General features: G+C 37.5%; 1 protein-coding gene across 2 annotated transcripts; it reads left to right on the forward strand.

The window, feature by feature from the left end:
- Window positions 1-897: 897 nt before the first annotated feature.
- LOC149822626 (protein PAT1 homolog) lies at window positions 898-26,259 on the forward strand. 2 transcript variants are annotated; one of them, XR_016426237.1, is made up of 6 exons: window positions 898-1,400; window positions 4,327-4,478; window positions 8,013-8,069; window positions 16,223-16,292; window positions 22,723-24,972; window positions 25,908-26,259. XR_016426237.1 is itself a non-coding variant. In XM_089981680.1 (5 exons), exons 1-5 carry the CDS (start codon window positions 1,325-1,327, stop codon window positions 24,840-24,842), a joined length of 2,475 nt encoding a protein of 824 aa, XP_089837806.1. In that variant the 5' UTR covers window positions 898-1,324; the 3' UTR covers window positions 24,843-25,412. The 2 variants fall into 2 exon arrangements, 1 of the variants encoding a protein (XP_089837806.1); XM_089981680.1 differs by lacking the exon at window positions 25,908-26,259 and having other exon boundaries at window positions 22,723-25,412.
- The last annotated feature ends 1,389 nt before the right edge of the window (window positions 26,260-27,648 follow it).

Here is a 27,648-nt window from a genome sequence, read left to right on the forward strand (position 1 = left end):
TGAGCCGTCATCGAAGAGAGCTGCCACCACAATGCACTTCCTATCAACAACCTTCCTTATTTGATAGTCCCAGATAATGTGGTCCATCTCACCATAGTAGATACAACCCTCTACATTATGAGGGTAAGTCTATTCCTCAAAGCAGTGACGACACCACCAACAACGAGTCTCGATTGGGTTCTCAACTCGGGCATAGTTCCAGGGTTGGTACTTAAAGAGTTAGTTGTAGATCCCAAATGGCAGTAGCCTGCTGTATGGCCTTAGTGAAATCCTATAAGGCCTTAACCAACACATTCACCAAGCCACAATCTTTCCTTTACATGTAGCCTTTTGTTTTTACCATTGCTCTTATACCCACAAATAGAGAGAGAGAGAGTTTGTTGCACGCAAATTCACATGAATAAGAGTTCGAGTCAAACACACTACTTAAAGAAAATGCTTTCCCATTGGAGTGCGAGAAAAGTTTGCATTATCATATGAATAGGTAGTTTTCTTATAAAAAATGTGGGCCCTACTCCTCCACGGTGAGTACTTGTTTTAGTGACTCCAAGGAAAAAAATTTCGTTTTCACGCGAAAATGAACCCCTTTTCCCCATGATTTGGGGTCAAACAAACGCATGCTAAAATGGACCCTACTTTCACGTATTGCATAAAATCAGATTCTCTTTCACATCAGTGGTCGTCTTTACTTTGTATCAATAATTGAAATAGCGATAAATTAGTCATTAAGTTTGTTACTCCCCCTCTTTCCCCCTTCCTTTTCAACCGATGGATCCACCTTTTCCAGTTTTTATCTTTCGCTCCGATGACGTCGATGTCTTCATTCGTAGATGAATGGAAGTCCCAAACGTCTAAGTTTGCTACAAGGGATTTCTTGGGCAGCAAAAACACGAAAACAAAATAAAAGGCCGGACTTGCCCGACCCCTCCCAACAGTTCCTCGCTTTCTCTCTCCTCCCGTCTCTTCCTCCCTTCTCGAGATCTTCAGATCCTAAGAAAACCCCAATTTGGGACTTCCATTCATTACTCCACTTCTTCACTCCCTTCTCTTCTTTCGCCCCTTTCTCTATCTTCAATCCCTTTGCTTTCTCTCTATAGATTGGGGTTTTTCGTCCTATATCGAAAATCTCTTCGCTAACAACTTCGTTCTAGTTTCTTCCTTCGTGTTCTCGATTGCATGATTAAGGAAACCCGTGTTTTCTTTTCCCCCTTTTCGATCTCTTATCTGGGTTGCCGCCGGATCCCAGTTTAGGAGAAAAACCCTAATGGTGAAAGTAGGGTTCTTCGTCTCATGATTCTGGATTTATGTCTTTTTCGTTGCAGCTATGGAGGGATTCAACGGTGGTGGTCTCTCTGAAACCCCCCCAAAAGATTTCAAGGAATTCCATGGGGATTCCTCGGGTCGGTTCTCTGTCTCTAACCATACCCTATCTATCTGTATATAATACTTTAGTCCTTTATGTCGTGCTTTTCCATATATCTATCTGGGTTTTAAATGATCAGTGTTCTTTGTTCCTTTCTTCATCTTACCTCCAAGAGGGTACCATGCGATGTAGAACATAATATTTATTAATTTCTTCTCTTTCGTTTTCGTTTCTGTGTTTGGTGACGGTTTTCATATTAATCCAGTTTGATCTTTTTATGAATATTATATTGCTATTCCTGTCGTGAGTTAGATAATTAATTTTATATTGCTGCATACCATGGTTATTACATAAGAATTGGTACTGTCTTTTTGGATGACAATAATGCTTACTATCACCAGCTTGCTGTGATAGTGCTAGTGTTCTCTTCAAATTTAGCTGTATGTACCGTAGACGCTGTGTAATTCCACTCTTATCATCGGCATCTACAAGAAAGTGCTGTGTAGGCCATTGCTTGGGCATATTTTAGCCACTCAGCAAAATCTTCAAGTGATATCTCTTGTACAATGCAGTGGGCACCTTTATAAAACAGCTTATCTGCTTTACTGCGAAACTGTTGCATGGAGCAGTTGATTCACTCTTGGATCTGCCAACTTGCTGATTGTTGTGACCATTGTAAGCGTTTTTATGTAGTTTCTTGCAGGTATCAGCATGATATATATTCATATCTATAGTTTTAGATATAGTAATTGTTAAGGTGCAACATAATAAAACAATACCCTTTTCTTTGTCTTTTTGTTCTTTTTGCGTTTCTTTCATTTTGTCATGCAAGGATTTTTTGCACATTTTGAGAAGTTGCACTTGCATGTGCCCTGAATCTTCTTAATGCAGCTATATATTTCTGGTAATAGTATGGGGCAGTCGTATATTGTTTCTTTTTATATTATTGTATTGCTGTAGTGTACTGTTTAATCTTTAGCATATCAAGAGTGCCACTAGTGAACATGCCATTTTCTTGAAGAAGCTTATGGTGTATTTGATGCATATAAATTATTGTGCATTATTTTCCTAATTTCTGTTTTACTGCAGAAATTTTTCTAATTTATAAGTCCAGAATTGTGTCTCTTTGCTCACTTGCTCCCTTTTGCTGATCCTCTTGTTATTTTTTTGAACATTAAGAGGCTTTGTAAAGAGGGGATCCATTGACCTATAATCTGTTTTCTTATTGTCTTCTTCTTATTTATATTGGTATGCTAAAATGTGCTATTCTGATGAACTGTTTAGGATGTTCTAGGAAGATTCCATAGTGAGCACATTTTGAGAAATTAGAGTCGTCTTATTTTTTTGAACAAGAATATGCATTTTTACTAAGTTCCTTCTTGTGAACTTAATGCTGCTATAAAATTTAGTTTATCATAACCAGCAGTGAAATGTTGTCTGCCTCAAGCCTTGAGGTGCATGTGTTGGGTAAGGGCATCGAGAAAAGTGCTTGCCTCCCCTAGGGAGGCAAAAAATGATTGATCAATGGTGATGTATGATAATTTTGTGCGGTAACATAACGTATCCTTCTTTCATTTATAATTTGATTGCACACTCAGGCATTTGCATATTTCAACTGCAAGTTCAAGCTTTAATATTGTTAAATTACCTTCCTTTATTACCTCAGTTAAAGCTAAGAGAACTTAAAAACACAACTTGACAAAAGCCTACAAATGAAACTGGTGATTGTAGACTTGCATGTTGGTCAGGTATAATGCTTGTCTTTGTAAAGTTGTTGGAGAGGATGGTTTTGGGCTAGTTAGGATGAGGACCGCCATTGTTGACAGTAGGTTTACTAGGTGGTCGATGGTGTGCAAATTTGGAAAGGGGGGAACCTAATGTTTCCCATACTTCCATGCGGAAATGATTGAGAAGATAATATGGGGAGAATTTGCATGTGAGAAATGGAGGTTGACACTTCTTTCAAAAAAAAAAGAAAATAAAAGAAATGGAGGTTGGCACCAAGTGAGAGCTTGTGTAAAGGACAAAATCCACATCATTTTTGTATTTTGAAGGATAACCCCATATTTTTGAAAACATAAACTGTTGTTTGTAGAGGATAACATAGGAATCTAGTCATTAATAAATGGTGGCTTTCCTTTTAGTAGGACCTTTTTGTTTTGCAGTAATTGGTTATGCAATTATAAAAAGGACATATTTTAGACTAATTGGCTATCTACCTAATTCTCAGTTAAACTTTAATTTCAAATCATGTGTTAGGGTTTCAGTAGAATCACACATTATCATATACTAATACCACAAATTGTTATATGTTAATTGATCATCACTTTTGTGTTTTCTTGATTCAGTTCTTAGCATTATTAAACTTTCTCATGAGACATGTGAGATCTGTGCTGCAATCGGGAATTCACATACAGAAAATTTCCGTTGCAATGTGGTAGAATCTTTCGGAGAGGCCTGAAAGGTGGTGGTGAGAAGGTCACTGGTATTATGGATCCACCACATTCTTACTGCCTAGACCAGGATATCAAATGACAGGCAGATCTCTCTGAAATTATTTTAGGATTAAAAGAAACAACTTGCATTGATTCCTCCTATTTCTTACATGAAAGCTTTGATCTCCTATAAGCTTCTATACCAATAGCGGAATGATGGGCCTTGGGGTATTATGCATTGGAATAATATGCATATATGATTTTCACAACTTTTTGAGGGAATCTTGGGTGTTTTCTTGATGGATATCTGTTGTCATTATGTTCAGTGTTTTGAATTGGGTTTTTTCTTTCTTAAAGATGAACTTGTAAGGTTAACTTTTGTTCTATGTAATTTTTTGTGTCAACCTATTTTGTCCTTGTCTCTGCAACAAAAGAATTAGTATATGTGAAGCCATATACAATAAGAGTAAAGCAAAATAACTTTCTTTCCTACTCTCTAACATACTTTCTTTTTCCACAATCTTGCAGAACATGCACAATTTGATGCTTCCCAGTATGCATTTTTTGGTAAAGATTTGGCGGAGGAAGTTGAACTGGGTGGACTAGATGAGGATGGTATACCATTTGTTGGGTTTGATGATGAGGAATATAGGTTTTCTTCTATTGGAGAGAGAGAAGAGGTGGGGTTTTGTATTTGATGTTGAAAGTAAATGTACATTTTTTTAGGTTGCTAAATTTCTGGTGATGTGCTATAAATAGTTGTTTAGCATTTTTCTTAGTGTAGGTATTTTCTTTTTTTAATGGTAAAGTTTTGTTTAGAGTTGTTATGTTGTTGCTGTTCTAATTTTTTTTACTATTGTTATTATAATAGTTTTCATTGTTATCTGCAAACTTCATCTTGACTGGCCTCTACCTGAAACTAATGTTTGGGCATGGTTCTTTCACAAAATCATTTGGCCCAAGTCAGAGTTAGAGCCCAAAATAGACCTTGTATGTCTTGATAGTGCCTATTTAACATGACATTGTGAACTTGGAAGTTATAAGCCATGTATGTTGTACTTTTGTGGTGGAGATACTCCCATTGCTGCTGTTGGCGCCTGGGAATTTTTTGATGTGAGCTTGGGGTTTTCCTTGATACTTGCGATTGCTTTCATGAATAGCTGGATGATTAGGACAAGAAGGTGATAATCCAGAAAAGGAGCAATGGATAAAGGACATTGATATAGAGTAAGTAGAATGGGGACAAAATTAAGAGATGAAATGAGCATAAGCAAAGCTTGTCAAAATGTTGTTGAATTCTAAAATCATGAATATTCTTGGTACTCTAATTTGGTACACCTTTATAGATAGATTTTTTTGATTCAAATGAAATGTTCAATCAACATTCGTTTAATCAATCATACACCTAAATCCTTGAGCTATGTAGTCAAAAGCCCTGACTAGGCACCAACTAGTCCGCCTAGTCGGTCAGACATAAGTAAAACGCCTAGGCTTTGCAATTCTTAGGTGGGTACCTTAAAAGGTACCAATTTTGCTGACTAGGCACAGATTAATGCGCCTAGTCAGCGACTAAGCTGCCTCCACCTAGGCACAAGGTCAGTTTAGCCATTTATTATTATTATATATATTATTTTTTTTGTATATATATAATTATATATATATGTGTGTGTGTTTGTGTGATTTGTTCTGTGAAATCATGAAAACATGCTTAGTTATTACTTTGCTTTTGGGATTTTTTTAGTGAAAGATTGAAAGCATGCACAATTAATTTTAATTGATTATGTTTTTTATATATGTGTTTGTTTCTGATGATTTTTTTCTATAAAATCCTGAAATCTTGTTTAGTATTATGAATTATGTAATATGCTATTTATATATGTATGTGTTATTGTTCTTTTGTGAAAGGTTGAAAGCATATTTTGATGATTATACTGAATATGTTTTGAATAATATATATATATATATATATATATATATTTGTGTGTGTACAATTATATATATGTATATTCTGGTTATGTATATTAATAATATATTTTGTGAAAGCATGTGTAATTTTGTACTTGTGTAATGAAAACATCTTATTAGTAAAAAGAATTAAACATATTTTTATGTATATTTTGTGTACTTTTTTATATTTTAATTGGGGTACCGACTAGTCCCGCCTAGTCTTTTTAAGGGTCTACCGACTAGGCACTGCCTAGCACTTTTGACTACATAGTCCCTGAGGCTTGCTCTTATCTGCTTGCAACATGTCGAATCATTTTCCCTTTTCACTTTGGTTTCTCTCTCTTTGCCCGTCAGTTGTGCATGACTAGGGTGGATATTTGTGGGCATGCACATAATGCACTTGCATGCATAAATATGCACTCAAATGCTCTCTCTGTCTCTCTCGCTTTGCAATAAATATGTCAAAGCGTTTGGTTTACTGTGGCAAAAATTCCATGATATAATTATTAGAACATTACTTGAATTCTTGGGGTGCAGGTTGGATGGGACATTGGAACATGACATGCTATGGACCAAACTGTTTAAATGTTGAAATTTATATTAGGAGTAATATGCACATGCAGTTTAAGTGACTTAAAACTTAATCATGTCATCCTCTAAAATTCTGTACAGATCGCTCACATAAAGCAGGTGTAGAATCTGACTCATCCACTGAGTTTCTTCAACAACAACAACAACAACAACTACGCCTTCATCCCAAAATAATTGGGGTCAGCGATATGAACCAAAAAAGAAAATCATTATGGGTCTTCCACATGAATCCTTCTCCTCCAATCATTTCTATCCAATGCCATGTCCTTGGTGAGGTTCAAAGCATTCATATCCTTTCCTATCACCTCCATCCATGTCTTCCTAGGCCTACCCCGACCTCTTTTAACTAATATATTTCCCGTTTCTCCATCCTTCTAACTGGAGCATCATTAGGCCTTCGCCGAATATGTCCAAACCACCGTAAACGGTTCTCTCTCATCTTATTTTCAATGGGTGCAACGCCTACCTTCTTACGTATCTCCTCGTTCCGAATCTTATCTTTTATTGTATTTCCACACATCCATCTCAGCATACGCATCTCAGCTACACTCATTTTTTGAATATGATGTCTCTTGGCAGCCCAACATTCCGTACCATATAGTAAAGCAGGCCTAATAGTCGTCCTATAAAACTTATGTGAGAAAATTTGGTTCTTGGGGATTTCTTGGCAAGGATCCTCCAATCTTTTTCTTTTGAATTGAAATTTACAGAAAAATCAAGAATCAAATTTCAATAAACATTGGAAGCATTTGACACATGCATAAATATGCACTCAAATGCTCTCTCTCTCTTGCTTTGACATAAATGTGTCAGTGTTTGGTATACTGTGGCAAAAAGTCCATGATATAATTGGGGTGCAGGATTGATGGCGTATTGGAACATGACATGCTGTGGACCAAACCTTTAGATGCTGAAATTTATCTTAGGAGGAATATGCGTATGCAAGTTTATGTGACTTAATCATGTCATCCTCTAAAATTCTGCCCAGACCACTCACATAAAGCAGGTGTGCACAAACTGTAGTAGCATCCTGTCACCTACTGAGTTTCTTATGTGAGAAAATTTGGTTATTGGGAATTTCTTGGCAAGACAATCTTTTTCTTTTGAATTGAAATTTACAGAAAAATCAAGAAATCAAATTTCAAGAAACATTGGAAGCATTTTGATATAAAGAAGCTTTTTAGAATATCTTGTTGGGTATATTATATTTTTTGAGATTATCTATTATATTTATGACATAGGATTTAATTGCTAATTATGTAATGAAATTTGTGATTATACTGGATATTTGATTTTACCATATATGATGACATTCCTCTCTGTACATGAAGCCATACTTACACGGACATGCACACACGCACAAACACACACAACAATCACAGGCTCTCTCTCACACACACAGAGGCATATGCATTTATGTACTAACAGCAGATGCATTTTTATAAGATTCAGTTACAAGTGGTACTACAAAGCCATTTAGTTATCTATGAATTCATTCTGTTACACGGAATGCTGGTACAAGTGTTGTTTCTGCTACAAATGCCTCTTGAATAGAATCTCACAGTATGCTTATGAATTTATGTTCTATTTTGTATTTTTACCTTAGCTTTTCTGAAAGTCACATTCTGGTTCTGGTTTTATTTTCTCTTGAGTTGATTCCAGTGTTGTGTTCACAGATTGAAGGTTTGGAAGCTTTCTCTGAGATTGATGATCTTACTACTACCTTTATAAAGGTGTGTTTCTCATTGAGCAGTTAATTACTCAGAAGCTATGAACTTTAAATTCATATGTATCTAGAGTTTGATATTTGCATTATGTTATTTGTTGATGTGTTCCGGTGGGCCTGGGTTAGTTTTAAAGGGTTAAGTAGGCTAGATTGGGTTTACGGTCAAGTCAATGTGTCAATGAGGGTAACAGGTGAGGTGGTGTCGGCAGGGTTCGGTAAAAAATTCGGTTCTCCTAATTCATATCTGATAAAATGCTAAAAATTTAGGAGTGGCTTCAAGACATGTTCGGCAAGCTTGGGTAAAAATATCAGGATTTTATGATTTGTCGTTTGGGAGATAAAATTCATTAAATTTTTGGGATTTTCTAAGGATAGGGTTTTGTTTGGATTCTGACAGACCTTGAGAGATTAATTTATTACTCTCAAAATATCAATTAGAACAATATGAAAAATTAGGGGAAGGCTTAGGATAGGATAGGGAAGGTTCGGTTAAAATTTGAGGTTCAGGGTCTTTAAGGTCAGAGAGATAAAAATAAGGGAACACAAAAAATTGGTTTGAGTCTGGATTGGTTCTGGACTGGGATTTGGTAAAAACAGGTTATGGTGTTGGATTTATTCTTCCTCACTGGGAATGGGTTTGGTTCCGTTTTTTGGTGGGTAGGTTAAAGACAAATGAGTTAAACTAAGGTTAAATTTGCCAATTTGGATTAGGTACGGTTTGGGAGAAACGTTGGGTTAAAGTTGGGCTAAATTCTAGAAATTTTGTCCACAAAATGTTGCTTTTAGGTTTGGGTTTAACGGGTTTAGAAGGTTCAAACGTGGTTCAGAGATGAGGTTTGGATTGAGAATTCTTACCAGTTATTTATAAGGTTAGGGGAAGGGTCTTCTAAGGTTCCATGATAGGGAGGTTGGTGCAAGGAGGTTGGCTTTGTTAGAGAGAGACGATTCCACCAAGTACTTGATGCAATGATATTGCAAGGTCCAAACTTAGTTCACACTAAGTCCGGTAAGGGGCGACTTACAAGAGCTCAAGACTCAAAGAAAGGAGCCTTTGGGCGAAGGCCTAGGGGGTAGAGTTGAGTGAAATAGGGAGAGAGACGTCTCAAAGAGAAGAGCAAAGAATGACGCCTGTAGAGGGGGAGACGAGTTTGGAGAGAGATGATTTTTGAGAGAGAGCGACTTCCAATTTTTCTATTCCCTTATCTTCACAAATTGAGTCCCTTTTATAGGCCAAGAGAACTCTTTCTTAATTACAAAATTCAAAGCAAATAATCCTACTAAAATAAGCATAAGCACTACTCAAATTACTAATGAGGCCCACTAACACATAAGTCTCTTGGGCTCCAAGGCCATAAAGGAGGGAAGCCCAAGGTTCTACACATTTTTGGAGAGCCTTGAAGGCCTCTTGGGTGGTGCCAACCATACGGGTCCCACTTGTCATGAGAGGCTTCTAGAGGGGATGCCCCATATGGGTCCCACTTGCCATTAATGAGGCGGCACCCAAGGGAGTCCCACCCGGATGAGGTGGCGGCATGGCTGAGGTGGTGTCTTCGTGTCTGTTCTGTTGTCTTATGTGGTTGAGGTGGCAGCGATCAATTGGAGCTCAGGTGACGAATCCAGATCGGCTTGGATTGAACCTATTTGCATGATTCAGACCTTTGGAGTTGGATCGAGCTCACTGGGGACTTGGTCCGTATCATGTCATACTTTCCTTTCATAAAATTATTATTTGAATTGGCCTCATCATTTTGTAGTGGTTATTTAGAGACCTTTGTTGTAGATTAACTTGTGTTTATGTCTCTCTAAACCCTATTTTTAAAACTCATTGGCTTTTTTGACAACAAAGTAAATGTGATATTAAAGAAAAGGTTTGAAAAATGAAATGTGAGTAATGAGAAGTTACCATGATATGAAATTATAATTAGTAACTGTCATGAACCGATGCATATGCTCTAGTGTATGGGCAAGATAACACTTTGAGAATGTGGCCTCTTGTGGGTCAATACAAGGGCATACAAGGATAAGCCACTTATGGGCTGAAACACATAGAAAAGTATCTTGTATTGGGGAAATTCCCTTGAGAAAAGAGGGGGGATCACCCCCTATATATACACCTTGAGAGGGCTCTATAGAGTCGTTGGAACCTACCCAACAACTAGAAATATAGTCGTTGGGTAGGGTCCAACGGCTCTATGAAGTATTCCCAAAAATCCATTGAGGCTGGGAATATTTACAAAAATAAATTAAAAAAAGGAAAAAATAAAAATACACTTATTGTGTTTCTACCTGGAAAAGACCAAAATACCCTTGAACTATAAATATACAAAAATGTACTGGAATGAATATGTAAACACACACATATATATATACATGTTTACATTTATTATATTTAACACTCCCTCTCAAACTGATGGTGGAATCACCTAAAGTTTGCCTACTAGGAAATGAAACCTTCGAGAAGGCAAGGTTTTTTTGTGAAGTCTGCAAGTTGATATTCTGAAGTCACGTACGACAATGAAAGTCTTTTTAAAAAATTCTTCACGAACATAATGCCAGTCCATCTCAATATGTTTAGTGTGCTCATGAAAAATGTGATTTCCAGCAATTTAGATGGCACTTTTGTTATCACAATATAGTCTTGATGGTTTTGTCACAATTACTCCTATATCCTTGAGAAGACGCCTCAACCATACAATTTCAGTCGTAGTAGTTGCCATGGCTCGATATTCATGTAACCATAGGTAGGAGAGTGTTGAAATTGACTGGCCATGTGAACCACATGCATTATGTATGGTCTGGTAATAGTCAAGTATATCAATGCTCTAATCATCTGTCGATATGGAGTAGGATCTTCCAAGGGTTATTCATCATCAATTTTCATCTTTGCATTTATCACTTTAGGAGTATCTACTCTTTCGTCATCAGTAGTTTCAGACTTGTCAATAATTCAACTGCAAATTTGAATTAAGACAATAGATGCCTTCGAGGGGAATATGCAACTTCAATCCCTAAGAAAAAATTGAGAAAACCAAGGTCAGTTATTTCAAAACTTTGCTTGAGAATAAATTTAACTTGATCTACTCTCTGTTTATCTTCTCTAATTATGATCATATCATCAACATAAAATAATAAAATAATAAAATAATAAAATAATAAAATAACAATACTTGAAGTAAATTTTTTAACAAACAATGCAGTGTCAGTATAATAGGGAGTATATCCAAGCTTAAGCATAATAGAGCTAAAACGATCATACCAAGCTTTTGGGTCTTGTTTAAGACCATACAAAGCCTTTCTAAGGCGGAAAACTTTTTCCTTATAAACATTATATCAAAAGGGTAGATCCATATATATACTTCTTCTTTCAAATTACCATTTAAAAATGCATTTTTAACATCCATTTGATAAATTGGCCACTTCCTAATAGAGACTATGGCTATGAGAATTCTAACAGTAGTCATGCATGCTATAAGATCAAATGTTTCATCGTAGTCAATATCATATCCTTTAGTGACTAACCTAGCTTTATGTTTTTCTAGAGATCCATCACTTTTAGTTTTGACGGTAAAAAAACCACCTACAGCCTATTGATTTCTTGTTGGTTGATATATCAAACAATTCTCAAGTTTGTGATTTTTTTAAAGCTCTAATTTCTTCACTCATAGCATTTTGTCATTCAGGATAGTCCTTTGCTTGATTATATATTGAAGGTTCAAATCATGAATAAATTTTTGCTAAACAAGCTTTATAGTGAGGTTTGAAAGATTCATATGGCACAAATCTATCTAGGACTCTATGTGGTCTCTTTGAGTGCCTAATTCTTATGTTTTCTTGTTCTTCTATGGTTGAATATTTTTCAAAAGCACTTAGTTTATTATCTTGTCTTCTTTGATATTGAATGATATTTGGATGATCGTGGGACTCTGTAACTTGAGATTTATTGCAAGTTATCTCATTTATGTCTTCATTTAGTGGGGATATTTCTAAAAACTTGTATTCACTTTCATCTTTGGATGAGGCAGTGTCAAAGCCATTTCTTGTTCTAGAAATGTGACATTCCTAGAAATATAAAGTTTTTTTTTTTTGTATCATAACTCCTAAATCCTTTTTGGCTTTCTCCATATCCTAAGAATATACATGAAATTGTTTTAAGGGATAATTTATTATTCTTATGAGTAAAAACAAAGCATTTACAGGCAAAGACCCTTAGTCTAGGATAATCAGGAGACATTATAAATTTTTTTTATGGTTAAGGATTTTGAATTTTTGAAGAAGGTGGCCTATTTATAAGATATACAGAGGTGAGAGCTGCTTCAGCCCAAAAAATATTTGGGAACACTTTTAGATATGAGAAGAGTTTTAGTGGTCTCTATTATGTGTTGATGCTTTCTTTCGGCCAGACCATTTTGTTGTGGTGTATTAACACATGACCTTTGATGAAGTATTCTATTGTCTCTTAGATATTGTTGAAAGTCATTAGACATGTATTGACAGTATGAGTCAGACAAATGAATAAATATATTGAATTGTAAGTGATTTGTCACTAACTTATGAAAATTTTTAAAATGGTCAAATACTTCATATTTATGTTTGAGAAAATATATAGTACAGCGAGAGCTACAAAAGTAACATAATAAGTATATCCTCCCTTGGAGGCAATTGGGATAAGACCCCAAACATCATAATGAATTAATTCAAGAGGTTTAGCAGCAGAGAAAGACCTCCCTTGATATGTAATTGATTTCATCTTTTAAAGAATACAATTGATACAAGAGATTTGTTCATTACAAAAGATCCTAAGATGAGGGATATTGGATAATTTATGCATACTAAGGTGTTGTTCTAGTCTTTGATGCCACAAAACATTATCAAATTGTTGAACATTAAGTTAAAAAGTCTTGAGAATTTTTTTCTATGCTCTTCCCCAGCCTGCCTCTCGGACTGGAGATTCTATATTAAACATTGGTTAGAAGTGAAGGAGACTCTAGTCACTCTACATCTATGTCACACGGACTCGGCTAGGGGGTCGACGCACCCGCGTCGACACGCCCTGACATGGGTGCGGCTTCGGACAAGAGTCGAACTCGATCAACACACCAAGGCCGAGTCCGTCCACATTTTGGACTCGGTCAACATTGATCGAGTCTATATTTGTCCATTTTCAGACAAAAAACTTAAAAAAATGATATATATATATATAGCCGAGTTCCCGTGTCCAAAATTTTTGAAATTGCGCTGCACCCGCACCCGCACCCGCACCCATGTGACATAGCTCTACATCTATGATCAGTGATTTTGAGAAATGGAAATTAAATTTAGTTTTGGAACAAATCTTATTTCAAGAATACTAAAATTAGGATATTTTTCAAAATTTTCAATTCTATTAATATCAAGAGAGGTTCTATCTGCAGTGCAAACATTTCTTTTACTAGTAGAACTTTTACAATTATAAAGTATAGATTTATTATATGTCATATGAAATGATTTACCCGAGTCTAAAAGCGAAGAAGTCATACCTAAAGGAGACAAGGAGACAACAGGCACCGGTCACAGATTGTCCTTTGAGAAGAGGTTGCGATGCTTCTACGAGTTGAGAAAGATACATATTTGAAATTGTCTTGTTTCTTGATCAACTTATGAAGTACCAACCAAGGCAACCTTTTTTTCCTCTTTGTTCTTAAATTCTTGACAAAATGGTTTGATATGGTCCAATTTCCCACAATTATGACAAAAAATGCCTCATCTTTTCTTTCCTTTTATCTCCTTTACCCTCGTACACACGATTCTTCTCATAGTTATTGTTCTTATAGAGTGTGGGGGTTTGTATGTGAGTGTTGACTCCCAGTTTTGAAACAGCCAACACATTGTCGATAGCTTTTCTTATTTCATTTTGAGACCCTAATGTAGTCTCTTCCATGCAAACTTGTGCTAAAACCTCTTGAATAATAGGAAGCTCATCTTGTCTTCCATGAATGATGTTGCTTCTCATTTGCTCAAACTCGGGTCACAACCCTTTTATAAATTGATTTTTTTTTCATTGTTTATTTGCTTTTTTCTGAGTGGAGCATCATTAGGAGTTTCTCAAATGGGCTCTAACTTAGCCATTTGATCCCACTTTTTTAAAGAGCCAAAGTACTCTCCAATACTCTTGTCACCTTGTTTACAATTGTGTATCATGTCTTGAAGCTTCCATCTAAATACGATGTCACATTGAGTGTATGTTTGTTTAATGAAGAGTCATGCTTCATTGTCTCTTTCAAACTCCAAAATAGTTTCACATGTATCTTCGTTCATACTTCTCATAAATAAGGAAAGGACCTTGACATGAGCAATTTCCCATTCCTTTAAAGCTTTCTTATAACTTATAAAAGCTTTTTCCTTTTCTTCTCTTTAAGAACTTCCTCTTTAATGATTCCATCATTTTCTTTAATACATTTTGTGAGAGTGAGTTGTGATTCTATTGCGGAACCATCAACATACTCCCACAATCCTTTACCAATAAGGATTGTTTTAATGGCGGTAGCCCATAAGTTGTAGTTCTTTCCATCAAATTTGATTGGAACTATCGTCACCACTTTTTTTTCGGCCATAGAACCAAAGAATACAAAGAAAGAAAAAGAAGAATATTAATAAATACTTGAGCAAACTTTCAACTCTTTTTGAAGCACCAATGTCTCTATGCATTCATAAAAATACCAGTATTCAAGAAGGTTGGTAGGCACGTTTCCCGGGGCAAGACCCGATCTTCACACCACCGCAAAATATGCTTGAGAAAGGGATGAATATCACTAAGGAGTTGATAAGCTTTGATACCACGTCACGAACCGATGTATATGCTTTAGTGAGCCACTTATGGGCAAGAGAACACTTTGAGAATGTGACCTCTTATGGGTCAATACAATGACACAAGAGGATACGACACTTATGGGCTGAAAGCCTGAAACACACATAAAAAAAGTATCTTGTATTGGGAAAATTCCCTTGAGAAAAGAATACATGGAGAGGGGGAATCACCCCCTATGTATACACCTTGAGATGACAACGGCTATAAATATAGCCGTTGGGTAGGGTCTAATGACTCTATGGAGTATTCCCAAAAATCCCTTGAGACTGGGAATATTTACAAAAATAAATTAAAGGAAAAAAACACTTATTGTGTTTTACATGTGAAAAGACCAAAATACCTCTGAACTATAAATATACAGAAAAATGTACAGGAATGAATATGTAAACATATATATACATGTATGTTTACATTTATTACAGTTAACAGTAATACCAAGTTACAAGAGATTCTATTGGATCCCAAGATGATGATATAACCAACTAAAATAATCAGCACTTTGTGCATCTAATTGAGTATGTAATTAGTTAGTTTGTAATGGCTAGTATCTGTGCCAGATGATCTTAGAGTCCAGCACAATTATTTGTCACCATACAGTGGAGTAGCGCATTTCAAGGATCAGCCTCTGTTTTATTGCCCTATATCATGGTTGCGGTGCACAATTCTCCGCATTTGGTTATCTGCAAAACTCATGTCCAGGAAATTTGTGATACATGCCTATTGAAATATTTGGTAAGCTGTGGCAAAATTAATCAACTCTACTATTAGGAAGCAGTTCAGATCTGTAGGATGCAGTTAACATAGATCGTTCACAAGTAAATATAAGATTCAAGATTATAAAAAGAAATAAATAAAGTGAGGACATGGTTTTGACCATGTTTGACACAGGTTCGACTGTGTACATGAAGTTTCATTGTGCGTCTGGTGTCATTCCTGTGTCATGTTGACACAAGTTACACATGGTAAGTGAAATGTCCATGGCATGCCTTTTTTGGGAAATTATTAGTAGGTTGCAAATCCAAATATTTTGAATGTGTTGCATATATTGATGTTTCTTTGGCCTCTAGTTGTTCTTGAGAGTAGATCTAAATTGCCAGAATGTGTGCTATTAATCTCAAGGATCTTACTCTGGTAACTGATAAACAAGTATTACTTTCGGCCTATGGGATTTCTCATGGTCCCGTCTTGTTTATGCTTTCATGCTTTGGAATTGAATTTTATTTTCTATTTTTTTCTTGTAAAAATGCATTTGTATTTTGAAGTTCTACTCTAGTCACATGTCCTGCTTTTTTTAACCGGATAAATTCACCTCACAGCTAAACAAAGCTCATGGACAGCAAAGGAGCTTGGAAAGCATTGGAGATCGTGGATTTTTGTCCAGAGAAAGTGAGTGATAGTGTTGCCTTTTTTCCCTGCTGTCTGATTTAGGTGAAGTCGAATGTGCACAAAAAGTATTTATTACATCCAAACTCTCTCTCTCTCTCTCTGTCTGTCTCTTGTCACACACACTGATTTCTGGTAATTTAGTAATCCTTTGTTTTCATTCTTCGTAGGATCAGCAAGTGGCATGGTGATCATCATTTTAGATGGTTTAAGGATTACACTAATCCGGTGGCTTAACATGTCTGTTTATGCATACAAATACCAGGAACTCACAAACTGTGGGAGAATCTTTTCTTTTTTGTGGAATGCTACTTTGATTACAATATCTGGATTATATGAAGTTTATTTATGGAAACACTGATCTGGATTATTTTCGCCAAGGTGCTTGTTCTCCGTGTGGGGACTTTAAACAATGTCATGTTGGCGTTCCACACTTTTAGTTTTAAACTAGTCAACCGTGTACTTGAAATGAGTTCTTGCCTATTTTGTACAAACTTGATACAGAAGTGCTAGTATTTTGTTTAATTGGTTGGTTGAAGGTGGAGGAACATAATTTGTCCTGGGGCCTCGTGTTGACTGACAATTTTCTGGCTCAATTCAATTCTTTATTTCAATAATTTTCATATCCATGATCTATTTCCAACAAGTGTCTGATCAATAAGGCAGCTCACTCAAGATAACTTGTGTCCCAAGTGGAGCTGTGGTTTTCTTCATTTTCTTCTTATGCATAAACTACATTTTTGTGCTTGTGGTTTGGTTGATAGTTGATGTTTGAAGAGTATGAGGATCCTTTCAGCAGTACTCGGTACTGCTGATGACATTAAAAAACCAAAAGGAGATAGCACTGCTTTCATAGATGCGTGCTTATCATGGGACTTGGGCTGCAAATGAGCAGAGCTGGTTGCAAGTGGCATGGGTTAGCAGGTCTAAAGGCTTGCTAGTGCATGAAAACTGGGCCTGTTGGCTGATCTCATGCATTTTTTTAGGTTAATGATCATTATCCAGCTTTCAGACATGAAAAAATTATTCAAATCTCTTTTCCCTCCCCTTGAAGGAAATACAATTTATTAATTGATCTCCATGATGGTTCTGTGGTGGTACTTGTGCTCAGTTCACCTAGATGTCCAGGGTTCTACGTTAGTGGAAAACATACTTATTTCAAAACCATTTTTTACTATGTTCATAATTGGCTACTGTATATTTATTTATATATGCATTTGTTGTTTCTTTTTATCTAAGTATGAAATGCAATAGTATATTTTGCTTCCTGTAACCATTCTTGGTTTCTAGGGTTTTACTTCATGCTTTTCCTCCTTTGTTGCAATGTGCTTTCTCTATTTCAAAGTTCTGGATTTGTCTCAACGACAACTTCCAATGAAGTAAAGTCACATTCCTGGTAGTGTTCATTTTTTCAATAGTTGCTGTATGGTAATTAATCTGATACGTAGGTACACTGTTACTTTTTCCGAGTATATCAATACCTAATTGTGATTCAGGGTCCTTTGCTGTAAATCTCCATCTGTCCTGTCATAGCTTTTGAGGAGCTCTTGCATTTGAATGAATGTGCTTCTTTTGTAGCCTTGCGACAATGTAGCTCATCATTTACGAGCTTCTACATATTCTCTATGAGAAACATATATTCAAGCTTTGCTTGTCTAATGACATGTTTGATAGTTTCATATTATGGAAACCCTAATGCTGGTGGATGCTCTTGTGATCTGATTATCATCTTTTAACCTACAGTTTTGCTCCATCTGTTGTTTAATGTGTGGTGCTTTATTTGATCTGTCTTGTGAAAGGATTGGTAATAAAACAATATTAACATATTCAATTTTATGCAAGTTCTCACCTGTTCTAGAGCATCTGAACCTATGTCACATGGGTGCGGGTGCGGGGGCGCGGCACTTTCAAAAACCTTGGGCATGGGGGTGCGGCAAAAAAAATTATATATATATATATATATATATATATATATATATATATATATATATATATATATATATATATATATATATATATATATATATATATATATATATATATATATATATATATATATATATATATATATATAAGGGGGGGTCCGGGGGTTCCCCCCGGCGCGGGTCCCGCTGCATGGTCAGCGGGCGGGGGTCCAGTGGGGCAGCACCCCCCCAAGATTTTTTTTTAAAATTCCGCAGCCCATTTCATAGGGCAAAATTTAAAAAAAAATCCAAAAATGGATCAAAATGACCCTGGGTATGTTGACCGCACCCAGGGTCGGGTTGACCGCACCGGGTGCCGCACCTGCGTCGCGTCGACGCGGGTGCGACACCTGTCTGGCCAAATCCCTGTGACATAGATCTGAATCAGTGTTGTGAAAAGCGTTGAGGCGTAGCGAGGCGCTCCACAAAAAACTGAGGCGAGGCGTAAAGCGTAAGCCTCAATTTTTTTTGAAAACTTTAAAAAATTATAAAAAAATATCTAAAAATACAAATAAAAAAATGCTTTATTGATGAAGTAACAACCAATATGAAATAGAAAATCTCAAATAAGTACTAAAAATATGAGATTAACATATAAAAGTAACTAAGAAACTGATTACATAACTCAAAAACTAATTATATAATTGAAAAATATAATGTCCTATAAAGTAACAACCAATAAGCAATAGAAAATTTCAAATAAGTACTAAAAAATATGAGATTAACCTATAAAAGTTAAAATATATGAGATTAACATATAAAAATCTCAAATACGTACTAATTACATAACTGTAATATTCGGCAACAACCAATAAGCAATAGAAAATCTCAAATAAGTACTCAAAAATATGAGATTAACCTATAAAAGTTAAAATATATGAGATTAACATATAAAAATCTCAAATAAATACTGATTACATAATTGGAATCTTCAGCAACAACCAATAAGCAATAGAAAATCTCAAACTTCTTCTTCTTCTTATACACTCGTATCCCGTAACGGCTGTATCGTACGATACAACCCTATATTATACAATACATGGTCTATTGTACACTGTGTTTGACGCACTTTAAAACTCGACCTTTTTAATTTTGGGTTTTAAAGACCTCCCTAGGGCCGATTCTCTCATTTGTGTAGAGGGTGATTTAGGTGCCAATTCGTGCACAAAGGAGAGGGATTTTGCGAATTTCTAATGTAAGAGTGATTTTGCATCATTTTTGCGGATTCATGCATGAAGTTGTTGAGAATCACTATACCTTTGGTGAAGGTGTTTCGATTGGTTGACAATGAAGGCATACCAACTATGGGTTATCTCTATGAGGCCATGGATAAGGCAAAAGATGTCATTAGAGATAATTTAAAAGCGAGTCTTGTGGCATGCTCTCAATTACAAGATATTTAATATTTTGCATTGTTCTTGTGAGATATGAATGCAATATTATCTATATTAGTTGATGTTTGATATGTCTTATGCAACTCATAGAGACATAAATGCTTCATATGTGATCTTATGGTTGTATTTTGTGCAATTCATCATTGTTTCATGTGTTGAGTTTTTATATTTTTTGCTAATTTTTCTGACTTTTCTTGAATTTTTTAAATTTTTTATTAAAAAATTATGATTGTTTACTATACGCTATGATAGTATCTAACTTTGGGCTTGATCGATATAGGTAACAATATCAAGGTTGATACAAATTTTTACTATACAAAAAATTGATACGATATGCACTCGCATTGCGGTAGGAGTGCATATTGTATTTGTAATGTATGTATTGTACGATACATGCCCTCGTATTTTCAGTGTACTTTAAAAGGGCCGAGTCATTTTTTTTTTGAGTTTTAAATACCTTTATAAGGCCGACTCCCTCATTTGTGTAGAGGCCATTAGAGGGGTATTGACGCACCTTAGGAGTTCTGAGTTGGGGGCTGATTCGTGCGAAAGGGAGAGGATTTTTGCAGGTTGCTCAATTAGAGGACATTTTCACTCAAGGAAGTGAAATAAGGTAAAAAAATCCTCGTTCTTTGTTTCATTTGTGTATGATTGAAGTTGGAGGTTAAACTCATTTATTTTTTAATGTTTTTAGAAGATATTACTTTACTTTTAGTTTTTTTATCCTTAATCTCATTTTTTGTGTCTTTAGAACTCAAAATTTGTTCTTAAGTGTGTTGTTGAGCATTATTTTTTGTAGTCATTAGATTTAGTAATCCGTGCTCTAGGAGGTCGATGGAGGGTGGAGGTTTGAGCGGATGGCTCTCAAAGGATCCTGCGTTGAAATATTGTATACCAGTTGACTTGGAGATGTGTTTAAAAGGAATAGGAAAGTGCAACTTTTGTAGTTTTATAATGCATAAGGGATTGTATAGATTTAAATGTCTTGTTGTGAGTCATAACAACTTCATCGTGAAATTATGTACATATCACACTCCTATTGATACTTGTATTGAATTCTTACTAGTCTTATAAACGATGATAAAAGAAAGTCACGAGTATGTGCAACATTTATGGAAGAGAAATTGTCAGAGGTGGTCTCTGATTCAGAAGATGAAGATGACCCAACATTAGGGTACAAGCTCGGGTTGCCCAACAAATATATATTTACAGGCTCAGCTCGAACTCGTCCTGAGCCTGAACCGAGCCGGGCCTTAACCGAGTGAGCCCGCGTCAATGTTTCGTACTATTGTATAACGAACCGAGCTGGCTTAGGCTCAATAGGCAGAGAGAGAAAGAGAGTCTTCCTCCCTCTGATCTCTCTCCCCTCAATTGGGAAGAACGAGAAAGAGGGGAAGAGGAGAGCTCCCTATTTTCTTGCTTACATGGAGGAAGTTGAGTACGACGGCGAACTCCCACATGGAGTGGAGGGATCAGTGCTCGTCTTGCGACGACGGGGGCGGCCGAGCGAGCGCCTCGCATTGGGGGTCCTCCTTAACAGCCCTGACGATGACTTTTGGTAGGGCCCCTCCGGGACTGATGAAGCGGGAGGCATTCGTCCGGATGGTGCACAATCGACCGAGACCCTACTTCCTCTCTAGTTAGGGAGACTGTTTATATTTCTGCTGTTGCTGACTATTGCCCTTCTTCTTCCTCTTCTCCAACATCACCATTTGGAAGAATAAGGAGAGGAGATTAAGAGCTGGTTTTGAGAGAGCATTAAGTGGGGAATGGAAGAGAAGGTGTGATGCGGAGATGAAGAAGAAGGGGAACAATGGCATGATGTTGCCACGGTAGCAAAACCCATTTCATATATATATATATATATATATATATATATATATATATATATATAGAGAGAGAGAGAGAGAGAGAGAGAGAGAGAGAGAGAGAGAGAGGTGGGGGAGCCGAAATCAAATGGGCTTTGAATCTTCTTGTCGAAAGGGGAAGAGAGAACGAGACAAGGGAAAGGGGAAGAGAGAAAGCCAGAAAGGGAAAAGCGGGTAGGTAAGGGGACATGTAGGGTTTGAAATGACCCGATTTATGCTACCGAGCCTTATCAAGCTCGGTTGGCTGATCGAACTCAGCTCATTTGCTCATCCAAGCCTTAGACCAATGTATAAGCTCAACTCGTTTACAGCCCGAGCTGAGCTTAACCGAATTGAGCTCAAGTCGGTTCAGTTCGTTGTGCATCCCTACCTATTATCATCTCAAGCTATTGAATGATGCAATAAATGAAGGAAATCATTGAGTTGAAGTTTGATATTGAATATGACTTTTATTATATGTTTTTGAACTCTAGCTTTATGCCTTTCCCCTTAGCATAACATTCTGTAACAAAAAATATAACTTTAACTTTTGCAATCAGTTATGAAAACTTTTTGGTTTTTGAATGTATCATTATTTTGTCTTAACTGATTGTATTTGTGGTGATTAGTTGCGTGACTGTTTTACAACCAAATGCATGGCTGTTTAATATTTAAGAACGTATCTATGTTTAGTTAATCTTATTACGTAGATAAATTATATTCTTGTATTATATTTTATTTTTATTTTTTTTAGATTTTTAATTTTTTTTAGTGAAATTTACGATAAGCTACAATACATATCTTACTTTGGGCCCGACCGATACGGGTTACGATACAATACTTACAACCTTGGTTTGAACTGACTGACTGCTCTAAGCTTCTTACCAGTCGTGAAATGATTCATTGTCTGATTGTTGAACTGTTGAATCTAAAGCTGAAGACGGATTGGAAATAATTTGGTACTGCCATGGGTCAGATCACTGCATGCTTGACATTGTCTTTTTGCTATGGGTATTTATGTTCCTATGTGATAGAAGCAGCATATTAATGCACATTCTATATAAGATGATTGCAGTTGTTTAAGCATAGTTAACATGGTAGTCGCATCTCATTGTGAATCAGTGATACATCCAGGTTCAAGGTTCTTGGTGTACTGAGATAAACAAGTTCGGGTGCTTGACCTTTTCATGCCTATTGTTCTGTTTATACTGAATGGTTCTTCTTTCAGGTTCATCTGCAACTGATTGGACACAGGAGACAGATATTTCGACTTGGTTAGATCAGCATGTTTTGGATGCTGATAGCACACATACAGGGAAGCGATGGTCGTCCCAGCCCCACCCATCCACTTCTCAACATACTGAATCCAAACAACATTTGTACAGAACATCGTCTTACCCTGAACAGCCACAACATCATCCTCTTTCAGAACCCATCCTTTTGCCCAAATCGTTGTTCAGTTCATACCCTCCACCTGGAGTTCGAGCCCATGCTTCGCCTAATCAGTCACGGCTTTCTAACATGGCATCTCTTTCTCCGGCCCCCCCGGGTCCATTTTCATTACCAAATCTCTCACCTTTCCCTGGTCCTCTTCATTTGGCTGGGGGACTTACTCATGGATTGCCTTATGGCAGTGGCACACCTCAGTTTATGCCTCCTGGTCTTCCAATCAATAATAGAACTCAACAGAACCATTGGATGAACCAGGGTAGCATCTTCTCAGAAAATCACGCACCACTTTTGCCTGGCATGTCACATCAGCAGTTACCACCTAATGGGTTGATGTCACCACAGTTGTTGCAGCAGCAGCACCTGCAAAGAATACACTCAATTCAACAAACATTGGCACATTATCCTGCACTTCAGCAGCAACTATTTAATGCACATTTGTCTCCTCCCCCACATGTGATGAGTAAATATGAAGCGATGCTTGGGATGCCAGATATGCGAGAACAAAGGCATAAACCATCGCAACGAGGACGACAACAATCTAACAGTTTGCGGTATTCACACCCAAGCTCTGATACGAGCAGCCAACGAAGCGAAAGTGGATGCCCACTGTTTCGTTCAAAGTACATGTCAGCTGAGGAGATTGAGAGTATTCTCAGAATGCAGCATGCTGCTACTCACAGCAATGATCCTTATGTAGATGATTACTACCATCAAGCTTGCCTGGCTAAGAAATCTGCTGGGTCAATACTCAAATACCATTTCTGCCCTTCGTATTTGAGGGATATGCCTCCTCGTGGTCGTGCAGTTTCAGAACCACATGCCTACCTTCAGGTTGATGCTCTTGGACGTGTCCCATTTTCCTCTATCCGTAGGCCTCGCCCTTTACTTGAAGTGGACCAACCTTCATCTTCAAGTGATGGCAACTTTGATCAGAAGCCTACAGAGAAACCTCTTGAGCAAGAGCCTATGCTTGCAGCGAGGATCATGATTGAAGATGGCTTGTGTCTCCTGCTCGATGTCGATGACATTGATCGGTTTCTACAGCTCAGTCAGTCACAAGATGGTGGTACCCAACTTCGGCGGAGGCGGCAGGTTCTCTTAGAGGGGCTTGCTGCCTCATTACAACTGGTTGACCCACTTGGTGCTGGTAAAGGTAGCCATCCGGTTGGTTTGGCACCAAAGGATGATCTTGTGTTCTTGCGCTTGGTCTCTCTTCCAAAGGGCCGGAAGCTTCTTGCCAGGTTTCTCCAGCTTCTTATCCCTGCTGGGGAGCTCACGAGGATTGTCTCAATGGCTATATTCCGTCACTTGAGGTTTCTGTTTGGTGGCCTGCCATCGGATCCAAGTGCTGCAGAAACCACCATCACACTTTCTAGGACTGTTTCTACATGTGTGCGCCGGATGGATCTCAGTGCATTGAGTGCTTGCCTTGCTGCAGTTGCCTGTTCCTCAGAACAGCCACCTCTACGACCGCTGGGAAGTTCTGCTGGTGATGGTGCTACAGTGATCTTGAAATCTGTTCTTGAGAGAGCAACAGATCTCCTTACAGACCTTCTTGTTGCTGCCACTTACAGCATGTCCAACCGTGCACTCTGGCAGGCCTCATTCAATGCTTTCTTTGAGTTGCTCACCAAGTACTGCCTGAGCAAGTATGACAGCATCATGCATTCTTTGATCATCCAGGCTGCCAGTGCACCAATAATTGGCTCTGAAGCAGCAAGAGCAATAAGCAGGGAGATGCCAGTTGAATTGCTGAGAGCCAGCCTTCCCCACACAAATGACCATCAGCGCAAGTTGTTGTTGGATTTTGCACAGAGATCCATGCCAGTTGTTGATTTCAATGCACATGGGAGTGGTGGCGCTGGGCACATGAACTCAGAATCTGTACAGGGCTAAGATATTGTTGCTTGGACATCACTTTGCATGCTGTAACTTTACCTGTAGCCCATAAGCGTAATTGTCCATGTGTAGTAAAGTCTAAACAGCATGAACAGCTGCTCCTGATGCATGGAGCAAAGAAATGAAGGTATAACTTATCCTGGGGATTTCTTTCCTTTGCCTTATTTTTAGTTAATTTAGAACTTATAGTACTGCATTTGTAATATCTTCCTGTTACAACAAGCGAACAAGGACTTGTAGGAGACTGGTTGTCTTTGGAAAATCTTGTCTCTGAGAGCTGTATTTTGGTTCTCTGAATTTGGAACTGCAGACAGTGAAAATAGGAACAGGATGTACAGGGGGTTCAGGGCAGTGACCATTTAATTGTCCTTTACTATGTTTTTCTTTTTCATTTCTTTGGAGAAAAGAAGTTTTACAGATAGATGGAGTTCTGAAAGCATCTCTAGGTTTTCAAAGGGTGATGTATTGGAGCAGAACCAGGCCACCTTGTATTTTGTGGGAGGGAGTCGGCTGCATTTGAACATGCTGTACTACTAGACATTAGAAATGTTAATTTTTCTTCCTCATTTTGCTGGTACTCCTACTAATAGACAGCATCGTGCATGAGTCCATCAGGTAAAGAGTGTTGTTGATCGCACTAAGGACCACTTTCCAGAATTTATCGTTCCTGTCCATTATTGTCTGCAATATATGTTTGCATGATTGTGCCTCTGTTGGAGTCAGTTGAGAAACGCAGCTCAGTTTAATGTGCTGGCCTTTCAAGTTTTTTTTTTGCTTTCTTTTTCCTCCCCTGCTGGAGTTAGTTGATAAATTTATCTCACTTTAATGTGCTGGAATCTGGTGAGACTGCTTTCCGTGTTGTTTTTTCCCCTTTTTTTTCCTCCCCATATATACTACATGTGCAAACTGGCGTGCATCTACATGGCTTCCAAAGTGGTGAATTCCAAACTTACAGGCTATATGTACTGGATATGGTGAGACAATAGTGAACTTTATCAGATTCTTGCATTTAAATTTGTTATTTGCTGGATGTTATTCCTGTTTTTTATTCTTCTGTTGCAGGATCTGATGCTTGGCTGGTACATGCTAGTAGATGAAACTCGTTTTGAGTTTTTCTCTTGCTCTTTAGGATTGTTGGGCACATTGGGTTCTTGCTGAGACAAATTAACTCTTGGATTTGACAATGTTCTGTTCATCCCCTTCCTCTTGTGAAATCCTCATTACTTGATATTAAACCATAGACGATCAGCTGTTTCAAATAAGACTATATTCTTCATCAACACTAAAGCATAGTGATGTGATTGGGAGTCATGGTTCCAAAATATCATGCTCTTGTGAAAGTTTTGCCCCACCCTTTGATGTCAGAAAGAAATAAATGTTATACACGTGTACGAGATAAACAGCTATCGACGTATTGAACTGCTGGCTCTAGGTGTCCTTTTCTTCAGAGAAAATAAAATGTGATTGTGGGGAAAATGTTATAAAAGGTGTGCCAATTGTTGGGGGAACAATCTCAATTAAATAATGAATGGCTAAATCACAACCTTGGACATTACGTGAAAGTATTCACTATACATATCCGTAGGAAAGAACGTTGATGTGGGATGACAAAATGGTTGATTTGGACACAGCCAAATTTGTACCAAGTTATTAACAATAACAATTGTAGTGGCATGGTAGTAGTCATATTTTTTTTTGAGGATAAAGGAGAAAATTTCATTCAGATTAGGAACAGAAGCTATTTACATTGGTGATGATAAGGTATCATCAGCAAGAAACAACCACCAAAGAAGATAGCCATTAGGACAGGGCGAATAGGAGGCCAATATATTTAGAGATAATTCACCTCTGGGCGCTACATTCATACTGCAAATTCGTGAAGAAGATAGAAGAATGTTGGAACGAGGAAGCCACACAAGTGTCTCTCTCTCTCTCTCTCTCTCTCTCTCTCTCTCTATATATATATATATATATATATATATATATATATATATATATATATATATATAGAGAGAGAGAGAGAGAGAGAGAGAGAGAGAGAGAGAGAGAGAGAGAGAGAGAGAGAGAGATTCTGTTTTGGAACTACGTTGGCCAGGCTAGCCGTCATCAAAGGCGGGTGTTTTTGGAGAATGGGAGGATCACCATCCGGTTCTCAAATGAGTCACTGCCTTCTAAGCCTCGTTTGCAGATGTAGTCAGGAATGGGACTGTGGCTCAGTGAGATAACTCCTATGATCGTCCAGAGGATATCCTTGCTAAGGCCGAAGGGGTGAGGCTGACATAGTGGAATGGGGCTGCCGTTTGATGCCTCTGGTTGTAGCTGTTTAAAGGTGAAACTATGAATAGCATTGAATGAAAGGTGGGAGGCCTGCACTGGCGCCAATTGTCGAATGACAATCGAGTCTCTCAAGAAGGATCTTTTGAATCTGGACCTTCCAGCTTTCAAACAGTTATGGTTACCTTCGCTTGTGCGCTGCGTGCAAGAAGGTTCACTCTCTTGGGTGGACATACTTCCGTTATTGACCTCTCTGCGACAAGAGCATAGTAAACAGCATGGACCGACTCTGCCTATGTCTGCCATTCTCAGGCTGATTCAGGTGGCTAATAGGCTTCATCCAGTGATCCTGGGATGGTGGTGTGGTGCCTGTGCCTCTTTCAACAACATGGTGTCTAACGGTGCTCTCGATGTGGCTTCGAACAGGATCGTTACAACCCGCATCTTTTTGCAGGTGATGGAAACGATTATTGCAACAAACATAGGCATGTGAAAAAGAAAGAAAGAAGAGCACGTCTAATGTGATGCA

The sequence above is a fragment of the Nuphar pumila genome, chromosome 11 (assembly GCF_984573655.1).
Source record: "Nuphar pumila chromosome 11, dmNupPumi1.hap1.1, whole genome shotgun sequence".
In the NCBI taxonomy this organism is placed as follows: domain Eukaryota; kingdom Viridiplantae; phylum Streptophyta; class Magnoliopsida; order Nymphaeales; family Nymphaeaceae; genus Nuphar; species Nuphar pumila.

Coding starts and splice junctions, on each gene's coding strand:
- LOC149822626 (XM_089981680.1), top strand. CDS start 1,325: ATGGAGGGATTCAACGGTGGTGGTCTCTCTGAAACCCCCCCAAAAGAT. Junction 1,401..4,326: donor ATTCCATGGGGATTCCTCGG/GTCGGTTCTCTG, acceptor ACAATCTTGCAG/AACATGCACAATTTGATGCT. Junction 8,070..16,222: donor TTACTACTACCTTTATAAAG/GTGTGTTTCTCA, acceptor TTCACCTCACAG/CTAAACAAAGCTCATGGACA.